Consider the following 18592-nt stretch of genomic DNA (forward strand, 5'->3'; position numbering starts at 1 on the left):
CCCTAGTCTTTAGGGGTCATACAAAATTGCATTACAAAAAACAATATATCATCATTTCGTACAAGTTCTTTATTACTGAAGGGACCCTGAAAGTATTTGCTACATCAAAGATCTGGTCGTATCAAAATGCACAATAACTGGAGTCTGTGCTAATATGAAAGTATATTATTCGAAGAACATGATCAGACCATCTCCTCTGTACATATAGTGAGCTTAATTTGCAGCCATTAGCATTCCACAATTTTTGTGACGGGGGTGGGTGGACTGGAGGTATGATGCAGCTAAATTTAAATGTATATACCTTTTCTATATTACACTGCCGTAGGTCATCTTAATTTTGGTCATTGTGTAGGAGCGGGGAAGAGACTCATTCTCAGTGAAGGGACTGGAGTAACAATTATTTAAATGTTACTCCTGTATTTTAAAACAGAACTATTTAGTCCCCTCTGCTCCCACTCCATAGTCCAGTGTTTTCGTATGATTTAAACAGAAGCAAAAAGATCTAATTTGACATATAACAGAAGACCTATGAAGGAACTTTCTCAGGAGAAAAAAAGTTCAAATCCAATGAGTAAAAAAACAAAAATCACACCAAAACTCCACCGAAATGCAAAAGTATTCTCCCTGTTGCTTACTAAAATGGTATCTTCTACATGAAAGAATACCACTGCATTTAAAATTAGCACTGCTTGTACTTACCATACCAATGAACATCTGAACTACACTCAAAATAGCAGCACCGCAGTAGCATAATTCTATTGAACTGTCAATAAAAATGCTACATTCAAAGGTGACGAATCAAGGTCATTAAATGAAAAACGTAATTATTTTATTTTCATAAAAATATGCTGGTATTAATTCTTTGTGGCAAATTATTTAAGCTTCAGTACCACGTGAATCATGAGGCATCTGAGCAAACACAGTTACCTCTGAAACGCAAATGTATTTGGCAAAAAGCGAAACCCTCTCTGATATGGTGAATACTTCAGGAGTATCCTGTGAAAAGCCGAGGTATTTTAATGAACATGGTACAAAGCGCTTCCAAAACCTTGATTTATGGATACATTCTTTTTGCAAAAGGCACTGGGCTGATGATGTAGCTGTAGTCACAGTCTAGTGTTCACAAGAATCAGGAGCTGAATAATAATATCTGCTATCCAACAAGAATTAATAGTTATGATTTTAACAGCAGCCTGTTCCACTACTTTTTAAATGCTATAACTCATTAGTTAATATCACATAATCAAAAAGGCATAGTGTAATCTTAAAATCTGTCTTTAAATGTCCACTAAAGATTGTAGCCCTTTGTGGCCTATTAGAAACACAATATATTTCTGTTCTGTAAAAGCAGAATTTTATTTGAATTGAAATGAAAACTCTGTTAAATAATATGGATATTTTTCAGAGGTGTAGTTCAGATATGATTTGCACACTAGCAAGTTCTTGGAAAAGGGTGGGTGGCTGGACAGCATAGATGATTAGTCAGCCTGACAAACGCCTCCTCTTGCGGTTCCCCTGCTGTCAGCACTCCCTGGGCATTTTCAGCCTTCTGCATGAGGGCAGACCGCAGGGATGCAGTGAAGTCACAGAAGCCCTGCATCATGATCCTGTCCAGATGATTACCCAGCATGGAGAATCCCATAAAAATGGAATCATAGAGATAGGAGCCCGAGGTCTCTGTTAGAGTGTTCCAGGGAGAGCCCACAGCTGTGCTTGGGCCCTCTGGTAGGGGAGAGGGTGCCCTGCAGATCCTCCTGGAGGTGATACAGTCTCCTGGATGGACTGTAGTTCTGTAATGCGGCTATAAATCATTGCTGATGCGGGTAGTGCACTCCTCCATACGGTGCTGTGCTCTTTGCACACTCTCATAGGACTCAATGTGCTCAGAAAGCACCTTCATTATGTGCAGGTCTTGGATGCACCAGTCCTGAAAAACAGTATCTGGGGCAGCATGGAGCTGGCCCTCCAGCCTACTTCAGACTGCCTCTTACACTTGTTCCTCCTGACTCGTGCTGTGTGCTTCATCCAGTGCTCTCTGTTGTAACTAACTCTAAAAATATATCTTCCCCTGAAGTGGATATTTCTGGGCTGATGCTTGCCGCAGGTGGGAGTGTGAAGTGGATGGTCCCTCTGACCCTGGCACTGTGAGCTGCTGCTTCTCAGGTGGCCCTAAAGAAATACAACGGAGAAAGCAAATATTGGAACCTGCAAGCCTTTTGTTGGAACACAGTTTCAGCAACCCGCAATGTGAGGTAGTGGTGCTGGGTAGGTTGCCCATTGACTTAAGTGAACAAACATTCCTTGTAGAAAAAGAAAAAGGGAAGAATGGGTATTAGCCTGAAGATTCAGGTTGGCCACCTGCATGAAACTCTCCAATGTGTCCCAGGGAGTGGCGGCCCACATTTCTGCCTCTCCCTTCTTTTGTATGTTTCCTTGACCTGCAATCATAAGACACGAATGAAATGCTGACTGTTTCCTAAGGCCTGCCAGTGATAGGCAAGTGGACACTGTGCTTCACTGAACAGGAGTGGAAGAACAGGCAGCATGCAAGTGGGTATTTGAGGAGTCCTTAAAGGCCTTATCCACCAACAAATAAAGGGTTTCAGGAAGAGTGAGGTGTGTCAGGCATGAATATAAGTTGCCTTGTGCTAGTGGTAGAGAGAGCAAAGGGGTATGTAAAGATAAGAAACCATCTCAATAAGTATCCAACTGTATAAAGGGAGTCTGTGTATGTGTTGCAGGCATGCAATTGCAAACCACTGTAGAGAGATAAGTACAAGATTCACTTATCTTGGCAAACTTCTTGAAGGTGTTAAATTTCCTGGGAGATGATCACTTCACTGCAGAAACTTCATGTGCCTGCTCAGACACCTCTTCCCAGGTGCCCTCTGTACAACTTGCTGAGGAAGGTGCCCCTTATGTCCAAAAATAGCGCAGTCCTTACCAGGACTGCCCTTAACAACACTTCCAGGGCTTTCTTGCTAAAGGGAGCTGTCCTCTTTCCTCTTGGGAATTGTTAGACTTTTGACTGATTTCATAAAGACTTTCAGCAAAAGCACAAAAATGGAAGTTGGTAGTGCAGACACAGCCTCAAGGTGCTACACCTGCACTTTTAAGATTCTGCAGATATTCCTGCACTGTGTTCTCAATGTGGGATGCAAATCGTGCTGGGCGTGCACCTGCCATATGTTAATGAGGGCACCTTGGAAAACCCATGAGGTTCCTTGTATGTCCTGACAGCATGGAACATGCCATACAAAATGTCCCTGCACTGGAAATTCTGCCCCTAAGTTGGCTGCAGTACAATTATGAAAATTGGCTTATTTATTGAAAACCTGATCAAGCATAACATTTCTTTAGCAAAGTAGTTCTGCATTTATCTGTATTAGCATTAATACTTTTAAATCTTCTTTAAAAATTCTTTTCCTTCTTCCGCCTAGTCAGCCAGTACAGCAGAATATCAAGCATCATTCTCCATCCAATCCGCAAGACTTTCACCCTCACCAAAAAGGCAACAGACAAAAGCAGAATACCCTATTTCTTGAGGCATTCCTACCAGTTTCTGTCCAACCAATATCTCCTCATCAAACCGTTCAGTATAAGAGTGAGACAAGGCAACAAATAACTGCTATGAGTGTGGCCAACCTTCCTTCACGACCAACGCATCGATCAAGTTTCAACTATGAGAGGCCAAGTGATTTCATTCAATCACAGACTAAGTGCCAACCAAAGTTCCAGTCTCCGACATCTGGGGTCTCTACAGCTCCATTTCCTCAGCATTCCCCTGCATTTCAAACAAAACCCTATAGAGTTCAGCAGTTGCCTATCTCCTTCCAGCAATCACAGAGCCAAAACGGCCAGCAAATACCTGCAGTATCATCAATATTGAGCTCTCCAGTTTCTACTACATTTTCATCATTTGGCTCTAATAGAGAGTCAACTCCAGCATCTCCACAATCACCTCTTAAACTTGAATCTTCCTTTTGTCCTCAACCTTCTCCTTACACTTCCTCAAAGCATATATTCTCCCCTTCTCTTACCCAGTCACCTACAGCCTTTCTCTGTTCTGTACTCCCAGCTCAATTTGTTTCAGTTCCAAAAAATGAAATGCAGCTGCCTACCAAAGAAATTAAGTAAGTATAAAATTCCCGAAAAATGATCAGTCTGGTAAGATGTAAATTTTCACCGTTCAAAATTTTCATTCCAATCTAATGTTTCACAATTCTTGATATTCAAATACTCAGTTATTGATAACAGAAATAAGAATTGATTTATCCCATAGTCATTGCTACTGAAATTTTCATTAGTTATAGATATCCCAACAATTTTGGAAAGAATATTGTCAAGTCACCAATGCCAACCAGTGATGAGCAGATACAAGGCTCAAAAGATGCTGTCATTCAAGACTTGGAAAGAAAACTGCGCTGCAAAAATGGGCTTCTGCACAATGGACAGCAGGTACAGGATTCTGCTGATAAATATTATTTTAAGATTGTTATAATTGAGTGCACATTTTGCTAATTTGTCACTATCACTATTTCTAAAACTATTTCTTATGTTCTTAAGACACTTTCACTGGAAGTGTAGGGCACACATATATTGGCAACTTAATAGGCCATTCCTCCGCTTCTGAGGGATTGAGATTAACATTTTGAGAGCAATTATGTATCATCAGCTTCTAACCTATGATTAACAGAGCCAGGCCACCTCATTGTATTACCTCAGAATTAGAGACCCATGCCACAATAACATCAGCTCTTGTAAGTCTTAATTTCACAGCTCAAATCCCAGTTCTGGCAGTAGTGCAGACACAAGTAACCACCTCTTAAGTTACAAGAGACAACATTATTTCACCAGGACACGTTATATTCAAGTTTGTTTTTTTTTGCTTAGTGTGAAAGAGCCATATTAACATGACAAGTTAATTGAAGTATGTTAATGATTGCATCTCTAATGACATTAGTTCACTTCACTTGCACTGGAGGGCTCAATAACTCTTTGCTTTGATTATATTATGAATATTAAACAACATCTTTCCCTGCAAATGAGCCAAAAGAACTTGTGTGACAGTGTTATCCGTAGCAGCCACACAGACAATTATGGACTGACTGTAACAAACGTGGAAAAATGTTGTTTTCAAAGTTTAGAGATCCCTGCAGCCTTATGCCTCTCTCATATGACAGCCTTTTGGCATTTTTTCATGTCCTATTGGCACATGCAGTTTATATGGAACACTAAGTTCAGCATTTCATATATTTCAAATGCCTCTCATCACTGCTTTATTGATTTTGTTAATTTTTCAGGACTTGGTAAAATGCATATTGTATACACTCACAATTAAAATAATTCCACACAGATGTGAAAATTCATCTTTCTCCGAGAATGCTGAAAATATCATCAACGTGGACTGAATGACTAGCATAATAGTTACACATTTTCGTGAATGGCCGCCTTTGTTACAATGCAAAATGTTTATCCCTGAGGATGAATTTCCTTGCCATTTTCAGTGAATAGCGTTGGAACAATTTTTAGTGAGGAAACTTGCGTTTAAGACATTTGCGCTGCTTGCACACCTTTAAATTGCTTCCTCTGAGTTCCTCGATCTTTTCGGCCCTTCCCACAATACGCCCAGTGAGTTCCCACTGGGCTCATTTGCATATATGTGCATGTCAGCCAGTGGCACTGTAGACATGAGTTTCTTGGATTTACCCCCTTAGTGCTGCTGACTGCACTATCACAGCAACAAACAAGTGAGTTGTCCATGTGTTGCATGGACTTGTCCTCAAAGGGGTGAGCAGTTGAAGGATGGGGTTGCCCCTCCAGTGGCCTGCCTATGGCATGCACTGTGTGTCAATTTTTCCTGCAGATAAGTAAATGAGGGTAAGACTAGTAGGTGAGTAGTGTGTCACAAGTGGCATGGGAGAGGTGAAGTAAGAGATGTGGGGGTTAAAGTGGAGGGAGGAATTTTAAGGTTGAGCAAGGCAGTTCTCATGTGATAAGGGAGCTATGTAGCGATAGTACAGAATAGAGTGTTAGAACCGCCCTTAACCAGAGTACAGTGTGAAAGATTAGTTGTATAAGTACTGCTTTTAGAGGATGAAGAGAGCATTGGTGTCCAGGTTGGGCAAGGAAAAAAGGGAGAGCATAGTCAATGTGTTACCCTGCCAGCCCTGGTCAGATCACTGTTCTGCGGTCCTGGGGGTGAGGGAGTTGGCACTCAGTGCCAGTGCCACCTTCCTCCATGCAGCATGAGTGCCAGTCCTGGCAAGTTTGGTGAAATGCACGCACAGGAGCCTGTGTCTTCAATCTCGTTGAGTAGGACTTGGTTCTGAGTTCTTCTCCTGGATGGAGCCCTGCCCTGCTGTCCTCTGAAGTGCTCCTAATTCTGTCCAAGTATAATGAACATTTGGTAACAATTTTACAACACCAAGTTATAGTCCAACAAATTTATTTTAAATTCCACAAGCTTTCGGAGGCTTCCTCCTTCCTCAGGTGAACGGTGTGGAAATGAAATTTTCGAATCCTTCGCATTTGAAAATCACAGAACAATGCCTGGTGATTACTGCCCATTGCCAAGGCAATCACAGTGAGCAGACAGAAAGGGGTCACCTAAAAGGCCACCGAATATACAAACCCCCAAAAAAAGAGAGAGAAGGAAGACAGTCAATGACCCGTTATATCAAAAACAGATAACATTTGTTCGCTGGTGGGGTTACGTGTAGTGTGACATGAACCCAAGATCCCGGTTGAGGCCGTCCTCATGGGTGCGGAACTTGGCTATCAATTTCTGCTCGACGATTTTGCGTTGTCGTGTGTCTCGAAGGCCGCCTTGGAGTACGCTTAACCGAAGGTCGGTGGCTGAATGTCCATGACTGCTGAAGTGTTCCCCGACAGGGAGAGAACCCTCCTGTTTGGCGATTGTTGCGCGGTGTCCGTTCATCCGTTGTCGCAGCGTCTGCATGGTCTCGCCAATGTACCATGCTCTGGGGCATCCTTTCCTGCAACGTATGAGGTAGACAACGTTGGCCGAGTCACAGGAGTATGAACCGTGCACCTGGTGGGTGGTGTCCTCTCGTGTGATGGTGGTATCTGTGTCGATGATCTGGCATGTCTTGCAGAGGTTACCGTGGCAGGGTTGTGTGGTGTCGTGGACGCTGTTCTCCTGAAAGCTGGGTAATTTGCTGCGAACGATGGTTTGTTTGAGGTTGGGTGGCTGTTTAAAGGCGAGTAGTGGAGGTGTGGGGATGGCCATAGCGAGGTGTTCGTCATCATTGATGACATGTTGAAGGCTGCGGAGAACATGGCGTAGTTTCTCCGCTCCGGGGAAGTACTCGACGACGAAGGGTACTCTGTTGGTTGCGTCCCGTGTTAGTCTTCTGAGGAGATCTACGTGATTTTTCGCTGTGGCCCGTCGGAACTGTCGATCGATGAGTCGAGCATCATATCCCGTTCTTACTAGGGCGTCTTTCAGCGTCTGTAGATGTCCATCGCGTTCCTCCTCGTCTGAGCAGACCCTGTGTATTCGCAGGGCCTGTCCATAGGGGATGGCCTCTTTGACGTGGTTAGGGTGGAAGCTGGAAAAGTGGAGCATCGTGAGGTTGTCCGTGGGCTTGCAGTAGAGTGAGGTGCTGAGGTGCCCGTCTTTGATGGAGATTCGTGTGTCCAAGAAAGAAACTGATTCTGAGGAGTAGTCCATGGTGAGCTTGATGATGGGATGGAACTTGTTGATGTTATCGTGTAGTCTCTTTAGTGATTCCTCACCGTGGGTCCATAGAAAGAAAATGTCGTCGATGTATCTGGTGTATAGTGTTGGTTGGAGGTCCTGTGCAGTGAAGAAGTCCTGCTCGAACTTGTGCATGAAAATGTTGGCGTATTGGGGTGCGAAGGGAAGTCTATCGTCAATTTGTCCGACCACACCCTTCAACCAGACGAAATCGAAGTTCTCAGCCGAGGGCTCAATTTCTGCCCCACTACCAAAATGGACCCCACTAGTCTCGCGGCAGACACAGAGGAATTCATCAGGAGAATGAGGCTCCGGGAATTCTACCACAAACCCCAAGATTTCAGCAGCGAACCCAATGAGACAATCAACGATCCGGAACAGCAGACAGAGGGATCCGCGGTACAGCAACCGAAGAGGAAAGAGTCTCACTGGACTCCTCCAGAGGGTTGCTGCCCTCAGCTTGACATGTATGCTCAAGCTGTCAGGAAATGCGTCTACGCCAGATTCATCAGCCGCACTCGGAAGACAGTCCAGAATGTCACCCGAGCACAACGCAACGCCATCAAAGCTCTCAAGACCAACCGCAACATCGTCATCAAACCAGCGGACAAAGGAGGAGCCATCGTCATACAGAACAGAATGGACTATTGCAAAGAAGCATACCGACAACTGGACAACCAGGAACACTACAGACGGTTACCCACAGACCCGACCAAAGAACACACCCATCAGCTCAACAAACTGATCAAGACCTTCGATCCAGACCTTCAAAGCATCCTACGCACTCTCATCCCACGTACTCCCCGCGTGGGAGACTTCTACTGCCTCCCAAAGATACACAAAGCCAACACACCCGGACGTCCTATCGTATCAGGCAACAGAACCCTGTGTGAGGACCTCTCTGGATACATCGAGGGCATCCTGAAACCCATCGTGCAGGGAACCCCCAGCTTCTGCCGCGTCACTACAGACTTTCTACAAAAACTCAGTACCCACGGACCTGTTGAACCAGGAACACGTCTCCCCACGATGGACGTCTCGGCACTCTACACCAGTATCCCCACGATGACGGCATCGCTGCAACAGCATCAATACTCAACACCAACAACAGCTAATCTCCAGACGCCATCCTACAACTCATCCGCTTCATCCTGGATCACAATGTCTTCACTAACCAGTTCTTTACCCAAACACACGGAACAGCCATGGGGACCAAATTCGCACCCCAATACGCCAACATTTTCATGCACAAGTTCGAGCAGGACTTCTTCACTGCACAGGACCTCCAACCAACACTATACACTAGATACATAGACGACATTTTCTTTCTATGGACCCACGGTGAGGAATCACTAAAGAGACTACACGATAACATCAACAAGTTCCATCCCATCATCAAGCTCACCATGGACTACTCCTCAGAATCAGTTTCTTTCTTGGACACTCGAATCTCCATCAAAGACGGGCACCTCAGCACCTCACTCTACCGCAAGCCCACGGACAACCTCACGATGCTCCACTTTTCCAGCTTCCACCCTAACCACGTCAAAGAGGCCATCCCCTATGGACAGGCCCTGCGAATACACAGGGTCTGCTCAGACGAGGAGGAACGCGATGGACATCTACAGACGCTGAAAGACGCCCTAGTAAGAACGGGATATGATGCTCGACTCATCGATCGACAGTTCCGACGGGCCAAAGCGAAAAATCACGTAGATCTCCTCAGAAGACTAACACGGGACGCAACCAACAGAGTACCCTTCGTCGTCGAGTACTTCCCCGGAGCGGAGAAACTACGCCATGTTCTCCGCAGCCTTCAACATGTCATCAATGATGACGAACACCTCGCTATGGCCATCCCCACACCTCCACTACTCGCCTTTAAACAGCCACCCAACCTCAAACAAACCATCGTTCGCAGCAAATTACCCAGCTTTCAGGAGAACAGCGTCCACGACACCACACAACCCTGCCACGGTAACCTCTGCAAGACATGCCAGATCATCGACACAGATACCACCATCACACGAGAGGACACCACCCACCAGGTGCACGGTTCATACTCCTGTGACTCGGCCAACGTTGTCTACCTCATACGTTGCAGGAAAGGATGCCCCAGAGCATGGTACATTGGCGAGACCATGCAGACGCTGCGACAACGGATGAACGGACACCGCGCAACAATCGCCAAACAGGAGGGTTCTCTCCCTGTCGGGGAACACTTCAGCAGTCATGGACATTCAGCCACCGACCTTCGGGTAAGCATAGTCCAAGGCGGCCTTCGAGACACACGACAACGCAAAATCGTCGAGCAGAAATTGACAGCCAAGTTCCACACCCATGAGGACGGCCTCAACCGGGATCTTGGGTTCATGTCACACTACACGTAACCCCACCAGCGAACAAATGTTATCTGTTTTTAATATAACGGGTCATTGACTGTCTTCCTTCTCTCTCTTTTTTTTTGGGATTTGTATATTCGGTGGCCTTTTAGGTGACACCTTTCTTTCTGCTCACTGTGATTGCCTTGGCAATGGGCAGTAATCACCAGGCATTGTTCTGTGATTTTCAAATGCAAAGGATTTGAAAATTTCATTTCCACACCGTTCACCTGAGGAAGGAGGAAGCCTCCGAAAGCTTGTGGAATTTAAAATAAATTTGTTGGACTATAACTTGGTGTTGTAAAATTGTTTACAATTGTCAACCAAATGTCCATCACCGGCATCTCCACAACATTTGGTAAGACATGCAGTAAACAGAGAGAAATGAAAGAATAAAGCACTGTTGTTATCTAACCTGCTTGTCCTGCAGAGTGCTGCTGAAGAGCTGAATAGTGCTTTTAAAAGGCTGCAGAGAGGTTTCCTGGTGATTCAGCAGCTTACACCCATTTTACTGGGGTTTTACAACCAATTCTTGCACCAATGAATATAGAAATGAACTTATCCCAGAAACATGCATGTAACTGCTGGAGACTGCTGGGCGCAGCGACTTTGTTAAAGAAGCAACAGCAGTGTAAATCACATTGAGAAAATTCCAGGCCCCCATATTTTACAGACAAGTTCAAAATGTTTTCAGAGAAAATACATTTTTCTTTTAACTGGTCAACTCGATTCTGAAAATTAAAGATAAGCCTCAATTTAGGAAGTTGTATTTCATTTCAGAATTTAGGAAAAGCAAGAATTCCTCTTAATGCTGAAATATAATGCAAACGTCTCTTCATTTCTAGCGATTAACATACGAGGAAAAGATGGCTCGTAGGTTACTGGGAGCAGAGAATGCTGCTTCTGTGCTTGATCTTCAAAAGATGGAAAATGAGCAGATTATCCAGGTAATGTAATTATTCTTTCTCCTTTCACGTGGGGTTTGATTTTGGTTAGAATGTAGAAAGATTTCTGGCTGATGGGATTATCAGAGGAATCTCTCCCAGTTTGTTGAGCTAAGAAGGCTGATTTGTACCAGTGCTGCATGCAGCATGCATGCTGCATGAGGGGCCTAGATAGAGTAGACAAGAAGTACCTGTTTCCCCTAGCGGAGAGTTCAAGAACTAGAGGACATAGATTTAAGCTGATTGGTGGAAGGATTAGAGGGGACATGAGGAAAAACTTTTTTACCCAGAGGGTGGTGGGTGTATGGAATTTGCTGCCCGAATTGGTGGTAGAGGTAAGGACCCTCAACTCTTTTTAAAAGTACCTGGACCTGCACCTGAAGCGCTGTAAGCTGCAGGGCTACGGACCGGGTGCTGGAAGGTGGGATTAGAGTGGGCACCCGGTTGTTCTTCTAGCTGGCGCGGACACGATGGGCCGAATGGCCCCCTTCTGTGCTGTATCTTTTCTTTGGTTCTATGGTTCTATGGTTTGTTTGTATTTTGGATGTTTAGTTAATACATTTACATTTTCTTAACTTTATACCAAAGTTGTAAATATTTTTAACATATTTTGGCTAATATATTGTCAAGCGTACTTGAAAATTATCAAACAACTATAAAGATCCTACAATAAAATATGCTTTAACTTTAAAATATATTTTCTTGTAGGATTGAGTGTGTGGTGTACGAGTGCATGCATGTAGTGTGTCATGTGCGAGTGCGTGTGTGTGTGTGTGTGTGTGTGTGTGTGTGCATACACGGTGTGAACAGTACGGTAGTGGCACGAAAATTGAAACAAAAAGCTTGCTCTGAAATCACACCAGAGGACCACCAGATATGATTTTTGAACAGGTCTCAAAATATGCAGCCAAAATTGGAGCAGCCCAATAAAAATATGCAAATCGGGTTCCTGCAATGGTTTAAGGACCCAAACCCCGTTTTGGTCACCATCTGCACGCTATCGACAGTTCTACAACCCGCCCACAATGGTTGGTACAAGTCGAGAGGTGCCATTTTCAGCAATATTTAAAGACCATTTGGTCTCCTAGCCTGTCCAAGCCGCCCTATATACGCCTAACATGAAAAATACTGTGTGTGTTTGGTGGGGGGGGGGGGGGGGGGGGGAAATTGGCTGTCCAGTTAATGAAATTAGAGGATTATGACTTGATCCCAAACTCAACTGAGATCCATATTCACCTCACTTCAGCTTCCATTACTTGATTTCTTGCTCATGTTGTTTGTTGGAGCACAGTGCAGCACAAAGTCTAACTCACTGGAGAAGGAAAAACTAGCAGGACAAGCCCCAGCCCACCCAAGTACACCACCCACCAGTCAATCATGCAGCAACATTGCCAGAGAAATGCAGAGATCAGGTCATACGATCTGAAGTAGGAAACGTGTTGTGAGGTTGCAAGGGTCGTACAAGAGTAGAAATTGATAACTAATAAAGCTCAATTTTCACTTTTTTTAAATCAATATCTTGTTGCAGCTTTAATAGATCTCAACTGAATCAGCAGAAAAAGGTACTTGTATTTTTGCACAGGTCAAACAAAATGATAGATATTTTTTAAAGATCTAAACTAACTCATGTTGTAGTTCAAAGAAGACGTAGGCCCCGATATTAGAGGGAAGGCTGGATGGCAGCAGTGGGGTGGGGGGGGCGATTGGGCACGTGGGTAACTCGCCCAATAAAATCTGTCCGTTTCCCTTGCGATCGTGGGTCAATTGGAGCCACTTTACGTGGCTTCTGGGTTTGCCGTCCGAAAGCTGCGCAGCGGGCGTACTGCGCACCCACATCACAGGCTGTCAGCTGGAGGAGCTCTATTTAAAGGGGCAGTCCTCCAATGACTTCTCCTGGAGCAAACACCCACACAACACAATGGAGCAGCACAGGGGAAAGGCTGCTCCTAGAATTAGCGATGCCTCACTCCAGGGTGCTATTGGATGGGGTGAGGAAGAGGAGAGATGTCTTCTACCCAGCGGAAGGGAGGAAGTGCCCTGCCTCTGCCACCAAGAAGGCCTGGCTCAAGGTGGCAGAGGAGGTCACCAGCAGCAGCAAAATCTCCCGCACCTGGATCCAGTGCAGGAAGCACTTCAATGACCCAACTAGGTCAGCCAAAATGAGTACACTTACTCATTCTCCTACATTCTGTCTTCCACATCACCGCCCCCACCCCCCAACTCATTCTGCATTGCCAAGACTACTCTATCACATCACTCCTCACACCCACTTAAGGCTCATGCTCAACTTACCTGCACCTCCTCAGCATTTCCTCACCTCCCCATTAGTCACCCCACCACTAGCACTCAACCCAAACCTCATCCAATGTCATGGCTCTGTCTCATACTCACCCTCTGAGGCATCTCTTTCACGGTCAGCCGCACCCAAACCAAAGCATTCAACGGTTGACGAGATCACCATCACTCACTCACACATCTATACTTTCTCTTCTGAAAGGAGAAGAGAGCCCAGAATGCACGGCAGAGGGCGAGGACCGGAGGGGGGCCGCAACAGACTGTCGTCCTCATAGGCGCAGAGCAGGAGGCACTGGAGCTGAGCTGCACCCTCGAGTGCCTGTCCGTCGGGGTCGCCGAGACTGGCACCCGACAAACGTCTGGTGACAGAACTTTAACATTCAGCACACACAATATGAATTGATGGTAACATGCCTCGCCATCTTCAGCACCTCAGTATGCTCATCGCAACATGACACATCTGTGATTATGCTTAATATTGCCTTCTGTTCTCTTACAGGACCTTCAGTGACCGCTGTGACGGCAGAGGGCGATTCCTCAGAGGACCTGCCGGCCTCTGAGGGTGCACCGTCACATCTGAGCGAGCCATCCAACAGCGCAGATACACACACCTCGGTGGGTCCCAATCTGTAGTTAGTTGGAGTCGCACATGGTGAGTTACTACACACGTGAGCACGAGCAGACACTGGTGGCAGGGGCAGCTGTGAAGAGTCCGCGTCGGTGGGAGCACTCTTCTCCAGGCTCTGCTCAGCTGGACACAGATGCTGAACCCTGGGGGCCATCCTTTAAAAGGAGAATGATCAAGGGGCAGCAGCACATTTGCGAGGTGCTGGAACAGGTGCCACGAACACTCTCCACAATAGCCCAGAGGATGGAGGAGTCCAACTCCTGCATGAGTGGAATGGTGGCACAGGTACGGGAGGGCATCGCTGACATACTGTTGCGGGTAAGTGCGGGAATGTCTGCGATGGAGGGATGGCTAGCCTCCATGGAGCTACAAGCACAGCTTACAAATGAGTCTATTCACGCCCTGACAATAGCCACTCGGACTCAGGGTGAATAACATTCTGCCGCCTTAAACAGGTAGGCAGAAACAATGGCACTGGCCTTACAAGTGTCCTCCAAACTGTCATCCAGCAGAGTGGTAGGAGTGATGTGGACCTAGCCCAGGGGAGGGATGATGGCGAAAGGGGACACGGTGTCAGCAAAGTGATGGAAGGTGTCATCGACAGTGCTATCAAGCGGCACTTACTCACCAATAACCTGCTCACCAATGTACAGTTTGGGTTCCGCCAGGACCACTCGGCTCCAGACCTCATTACAACCTTGGTCCAAATGTGGACAAAAGAGCTGAATTCCAGAGGTGAGGTGAGAGTGACTGCCCTTGACATCAAGGCACCAAGGAGCCCTAGTAAAATTGAAGTCAATGGGAATCAGGGGGATAACTCTCCAGTGGCTGGAGTCATACCTAGCACAAAGGAAGATGGTAGTGGTTGTTGGAGGCCAATCATCTCAGCCCCAGGACATTGCTGCAGGAGTTCCTCAGGGCAGAGTCCTAGGCCCAACTATCTTCAGCTTCTTTATCAATGACCTTCCCTCCATCATAAGGTCAGAAATGGGGATGTTTGCTGATGATTGCACAGTGTTCAGTTCCATTTGCAATCCCTCAGATAATGAAGCAGTCCGAGCCCACATGCAATAAGACCTGGACAACATCCAGGCTTGGGCTCATAAGTGGCAAGTAACATTCACGCCAGACAAGTGCCAGGCAATGACCATCTCCAAAAAGAGAGAGTCTAACCACCTCCCCATGACATTCAACTGTATTACCATCGCCGAATCCCCCATCATGAACATCCTGGGGGTCACCATTGACCAGAAACTTAACTGGACCAGCCATATAAATACTGTGGCTACAAAAGCAGGTCAGAGGCTGGGTATTATGTGGCGAGTGACTCACCTCCTGACTCCCCAAAGCATTTCCACCATCTACAAAGCACAGGTCAGGAGTGTGATGGAAAACTCTCCACTTGCCTGGATGAGTGCAGCTCCAACAACACTCAAGAAGCTAGACACCATCCAGGACAAAGCAGCCCACTTGATTGGCACCCCATCCACCACCCTAAACATTCACTCCCTTCACCACCAGTGCACCGTGGCTGCAGTGTGTACCATCCACAGGATGCACTGCAGCAACTCGCCAAGGCTTCTTCGACAGCACCTCCCAAACCCGCGACCTCTACCACTTAGAAAGTCAAGAGCAGCAGGCACATGGGAACACTACCTTCTGCACATTCCCCTCCAAGTCACACACCATCCCAACTTGGAAATATATCGCTGTTCCTTCATAGTCACTGGGTCGAAATCCTGGAACTCCCTTCCTAACAGCACTGTGGGAGAACCTTCACCACACGGACTGGAGCGGTTCAAGAAGGCGGCTCACCACCACCTTCTCAAGGGCAATTAGGGATGGGCAATAAATGCTGGCCTTGCCAGCAACGCCCACATTCCATGAACGAATAAAAAAAAAAGTGGGGACGCCACTAAAAGCACCCCCATGACTCACCCGTTGCCCCCCTCTCAACCAGTACCCACAATGCTGCCTCCTCTCCAGGTGACTGAGTCTGCCCCTGCACAGGTGCAGGTGGAGCAGTCTTTGGAGGGGCCCTCACGGGCACCAAAACCCAGAGGGCGTGGGCCCAAAGTATCTAATTGGTCAGGGCATGAACAAGCGCAACCTGCCACGACCTCTGCTGCAGTCACAGGGGATGCACCACGTAGAAGTAGTCGGAAGCGAAAGGTGAAGGTTTTGTAAGTACGAAGGGGATGCACAAGGGTGTTTGACAGTTGGTCATGTTTTTTGTTTATATTTGCTTTTTGTTAAACTCACATTAAATATTATTATTGTCATCACTACTGCCACGTCTTGGCCATGCTTGACTGGCTTCTGAAATAAGGCCCTTTCATGAGGTTCACCATGAACGCCGACACTTAATGCGACCCATTGGGTCACTCTACAGTGGGTGTATGTGTAGTTGCAGGACTGTTTTGTGCAGGGGGCGGTGCTGGTGTGGGTGCTACTCTATCCAAGTGAGGACTGGACTCTTCACACTATCTGATGTTAGGACAACCGTTCACATATCAGTGACTCCCTGGCTTCACGAGCAGCCAGGTGAACCGCTGTTCTGCTCGTGGGTTGCTCCTGCTCCTCCTCCTCCACCTCCACCTCCTCCTCCTCATCAATGTGGGTGGCAGATGTGGATGGGTCCTCCTCAAGCAGCACCCCTCTCTGTTGTACCATGGCACAACACACGACTATAATGCGTCCCACTTTGTCTGGTGCATATTGAAGCACTCCCCCAGAACGATCAAGGCGCCTTAAGTGCATCTTGAGCAGCCCTTTAGCATGCTCAATTGTAGACCTGGTAGCAATGTGGCTGTCGTTATATCGATGCTGTTGCTCGGTGGTGGGGTTCCTCAGAGGTGTCATGAGCCACCTGTGCAGAGGGTATCCCTTGTCCCCGAGGAACCAGCCCTTATGGGTGTTCGGTGCGTGGAAGAGGGGCAGGATGTTGGATTCCCAGAGGATGAAGGAATCATGGCAGCTGCCAGGGTATCTGGCGCACACGTGAAGGAATCTCTTGCGGTGGTCACAAACGAGCTGAGTGTTCATGAAGCGATAGCCCTTCCTGTTGATGAACAGTCCTGGCTCGTGCGGAGGTGCTCGTATTGCTATATGGGTGCAATCGATTATACCCTGCACCTGTGGGAAGCCAGCCACAGCGTGGAATCCCACTGCCCTCTCCGTTTGGCTGAGGTCGTCCATGGGGAGGTTGACATAGTGCGAAGCCCTGCGAAACAAGCCGTTGATGACCTGCCTTATGCACTTTTGTGCAGACGACTGAGACTCCGCGACATCCCCGGTGGCACCCTGGAATGATCCGGAGGCGAAGAAGTTGAGGGCAGTGGTGACTTTGACAGTGACAGGTAAGGAGATGCTGCTCGGCCCAGCCGGGAGCAGCTCGCCACGAAGGAGGCTGCAGATGTCTGCGACATCTAAGCCTCCTGACTCTAAGCCTCCTGATGCACTGCTCCTCAGAGAGGTCCAGGAAGCTGAGCCTCAGTCTGTAGACCCTGTTGCAAGGGTAGTGCCTCCTGCAATGTCGCTCTCTGTTGTTGCCCACCATGCTTTTGTGCAGGTGCCTGTGGCGCAGCACTGTGTTGTGGAGCTCCACGTGGCGGAGGTGGACGCCGTGCCTGGCGAGGCTGGTGATGTTGCTTGTCCTCGGATGTAGTGGTGAATGCAGCCACGGTGTCCCCCATCCTGACGGTGAGAGCTTGAGGGGGTCCGCAAAGTAGTTAAATATGTTTGAACAGCAGAGTTTTGGGTGGAAAGTAAGAATTTTGAGTGAAAACACAAAGGTCTTCCAGCCAAAACTTTGTCTGAAGTGACAGAGTGCCCTGCTGCAATAAATGATGTTTTCTCTCCACCTGTCAAATAAGCATTTGCATCTCCCAATGGCTGCTGGCTGAAACACGTCTGTTGCAATAGGGAGTGTTTTCAACAGCACGGCAAACACGCTGAGGATGCTTCAAAATCGCAACTCTGCCAAAACGTCGAGTCAATGAAGTACTTCAAGTACTTCAACTAGCTGACAAACTATGCAAAATATCATCCCGCCGGCTTTAATTGCCAGTGGGACTTCCGCATTCGGGAGGCGCGTGCGCACCCGGACGCGTCACTGAGGAACCCGGAAGTTGGCAGGTTGGAGCCAGGCTCCGAACCCGCTCAGCATTTCAGTGATTTTCGGAGCCCCCGCCCCCGATGCACCCGCTCCTTCACCCGAAAATCGGCCCCATTATGTGACAAGCTTGCAATCTAAAACAGTTCTTAAAGGGTTAGTTGCACCATTTGATGTGCTAAGCATATGGCGGTATATCTCTTGGGTTGACAACAAGCTTCTTCAACTTCTCCAGCACTCTTCCCACCAGCTTTCTCAGCTCCAACCTACACAAACTCCAAATCATTCAGATCTCCACCATCCACGTCCTATCCTGTGCTAAACCCTGCTCACACATCTCTCCTATTCTCACCAACATCTGCTGGCTCCCTGTTTCCCCGCATATTGATTTCAAAATTCTCATCTTCATTTAAAAATCCCTCCTTGGCTTTGCACTACCACACTTCTGTAACCTGCTGGAGCTCAATGCCCATCACATCTGCTTTTCTGACTGTGCGCACACCATCA

General features: G+C 47.0%; 1 protein-coding gene across 8 annotated transcripts in view; it reads left to right on the top strand.

Annotated features, from left to right (window-relative positions):
• LOC137332430 (myotilin-like) overlaps positions 1 to 18592 on the top strand; it is a 112661-nt gene that overhangs the window by 71891 nt on the left and 22178 nt on the right. For 5 of the 8 annotated variants that reach the window (XM_067996258.1, XM_067996260.1, XM_067996259.1 and 2 more), the window contains exons 8-9: positions 4308 to 4458; positions 10950 to 11051. In XM_067996258.1, coding sequence (XP_067852359.1) covers positions 4308 to 4458; positions 10950 to 11051 — 253 coding nt within the window. Of the gene's footprint in view, positions 1 to 3440; positions 4134 to 4307; positions 4459 to 10949; positions 11052 to 18592 lie in introns of all 8 variants that reach the window. The other 3 variants (XM_067996262.1, XM_067996264.1, XM_067996257.1) reach the window with 3 other exon arrangements.

Source organism: Heptranchias perlo, chromosome 14 (assembly GCF_035084215.1).
Source record: "Heptranchias perlo isolate sHepPer1 chromosome 14, sHepPer1.hap1, whole genome shotgun sequence".
Classification (NCBI taxonomy): domain Eukaryota; kingdom Metazoa; phylum Chordata; class Chondrichthyes; order Hexanchiformes; family Hexanchidae; genus Heptranchias; species Heptranchias perlo.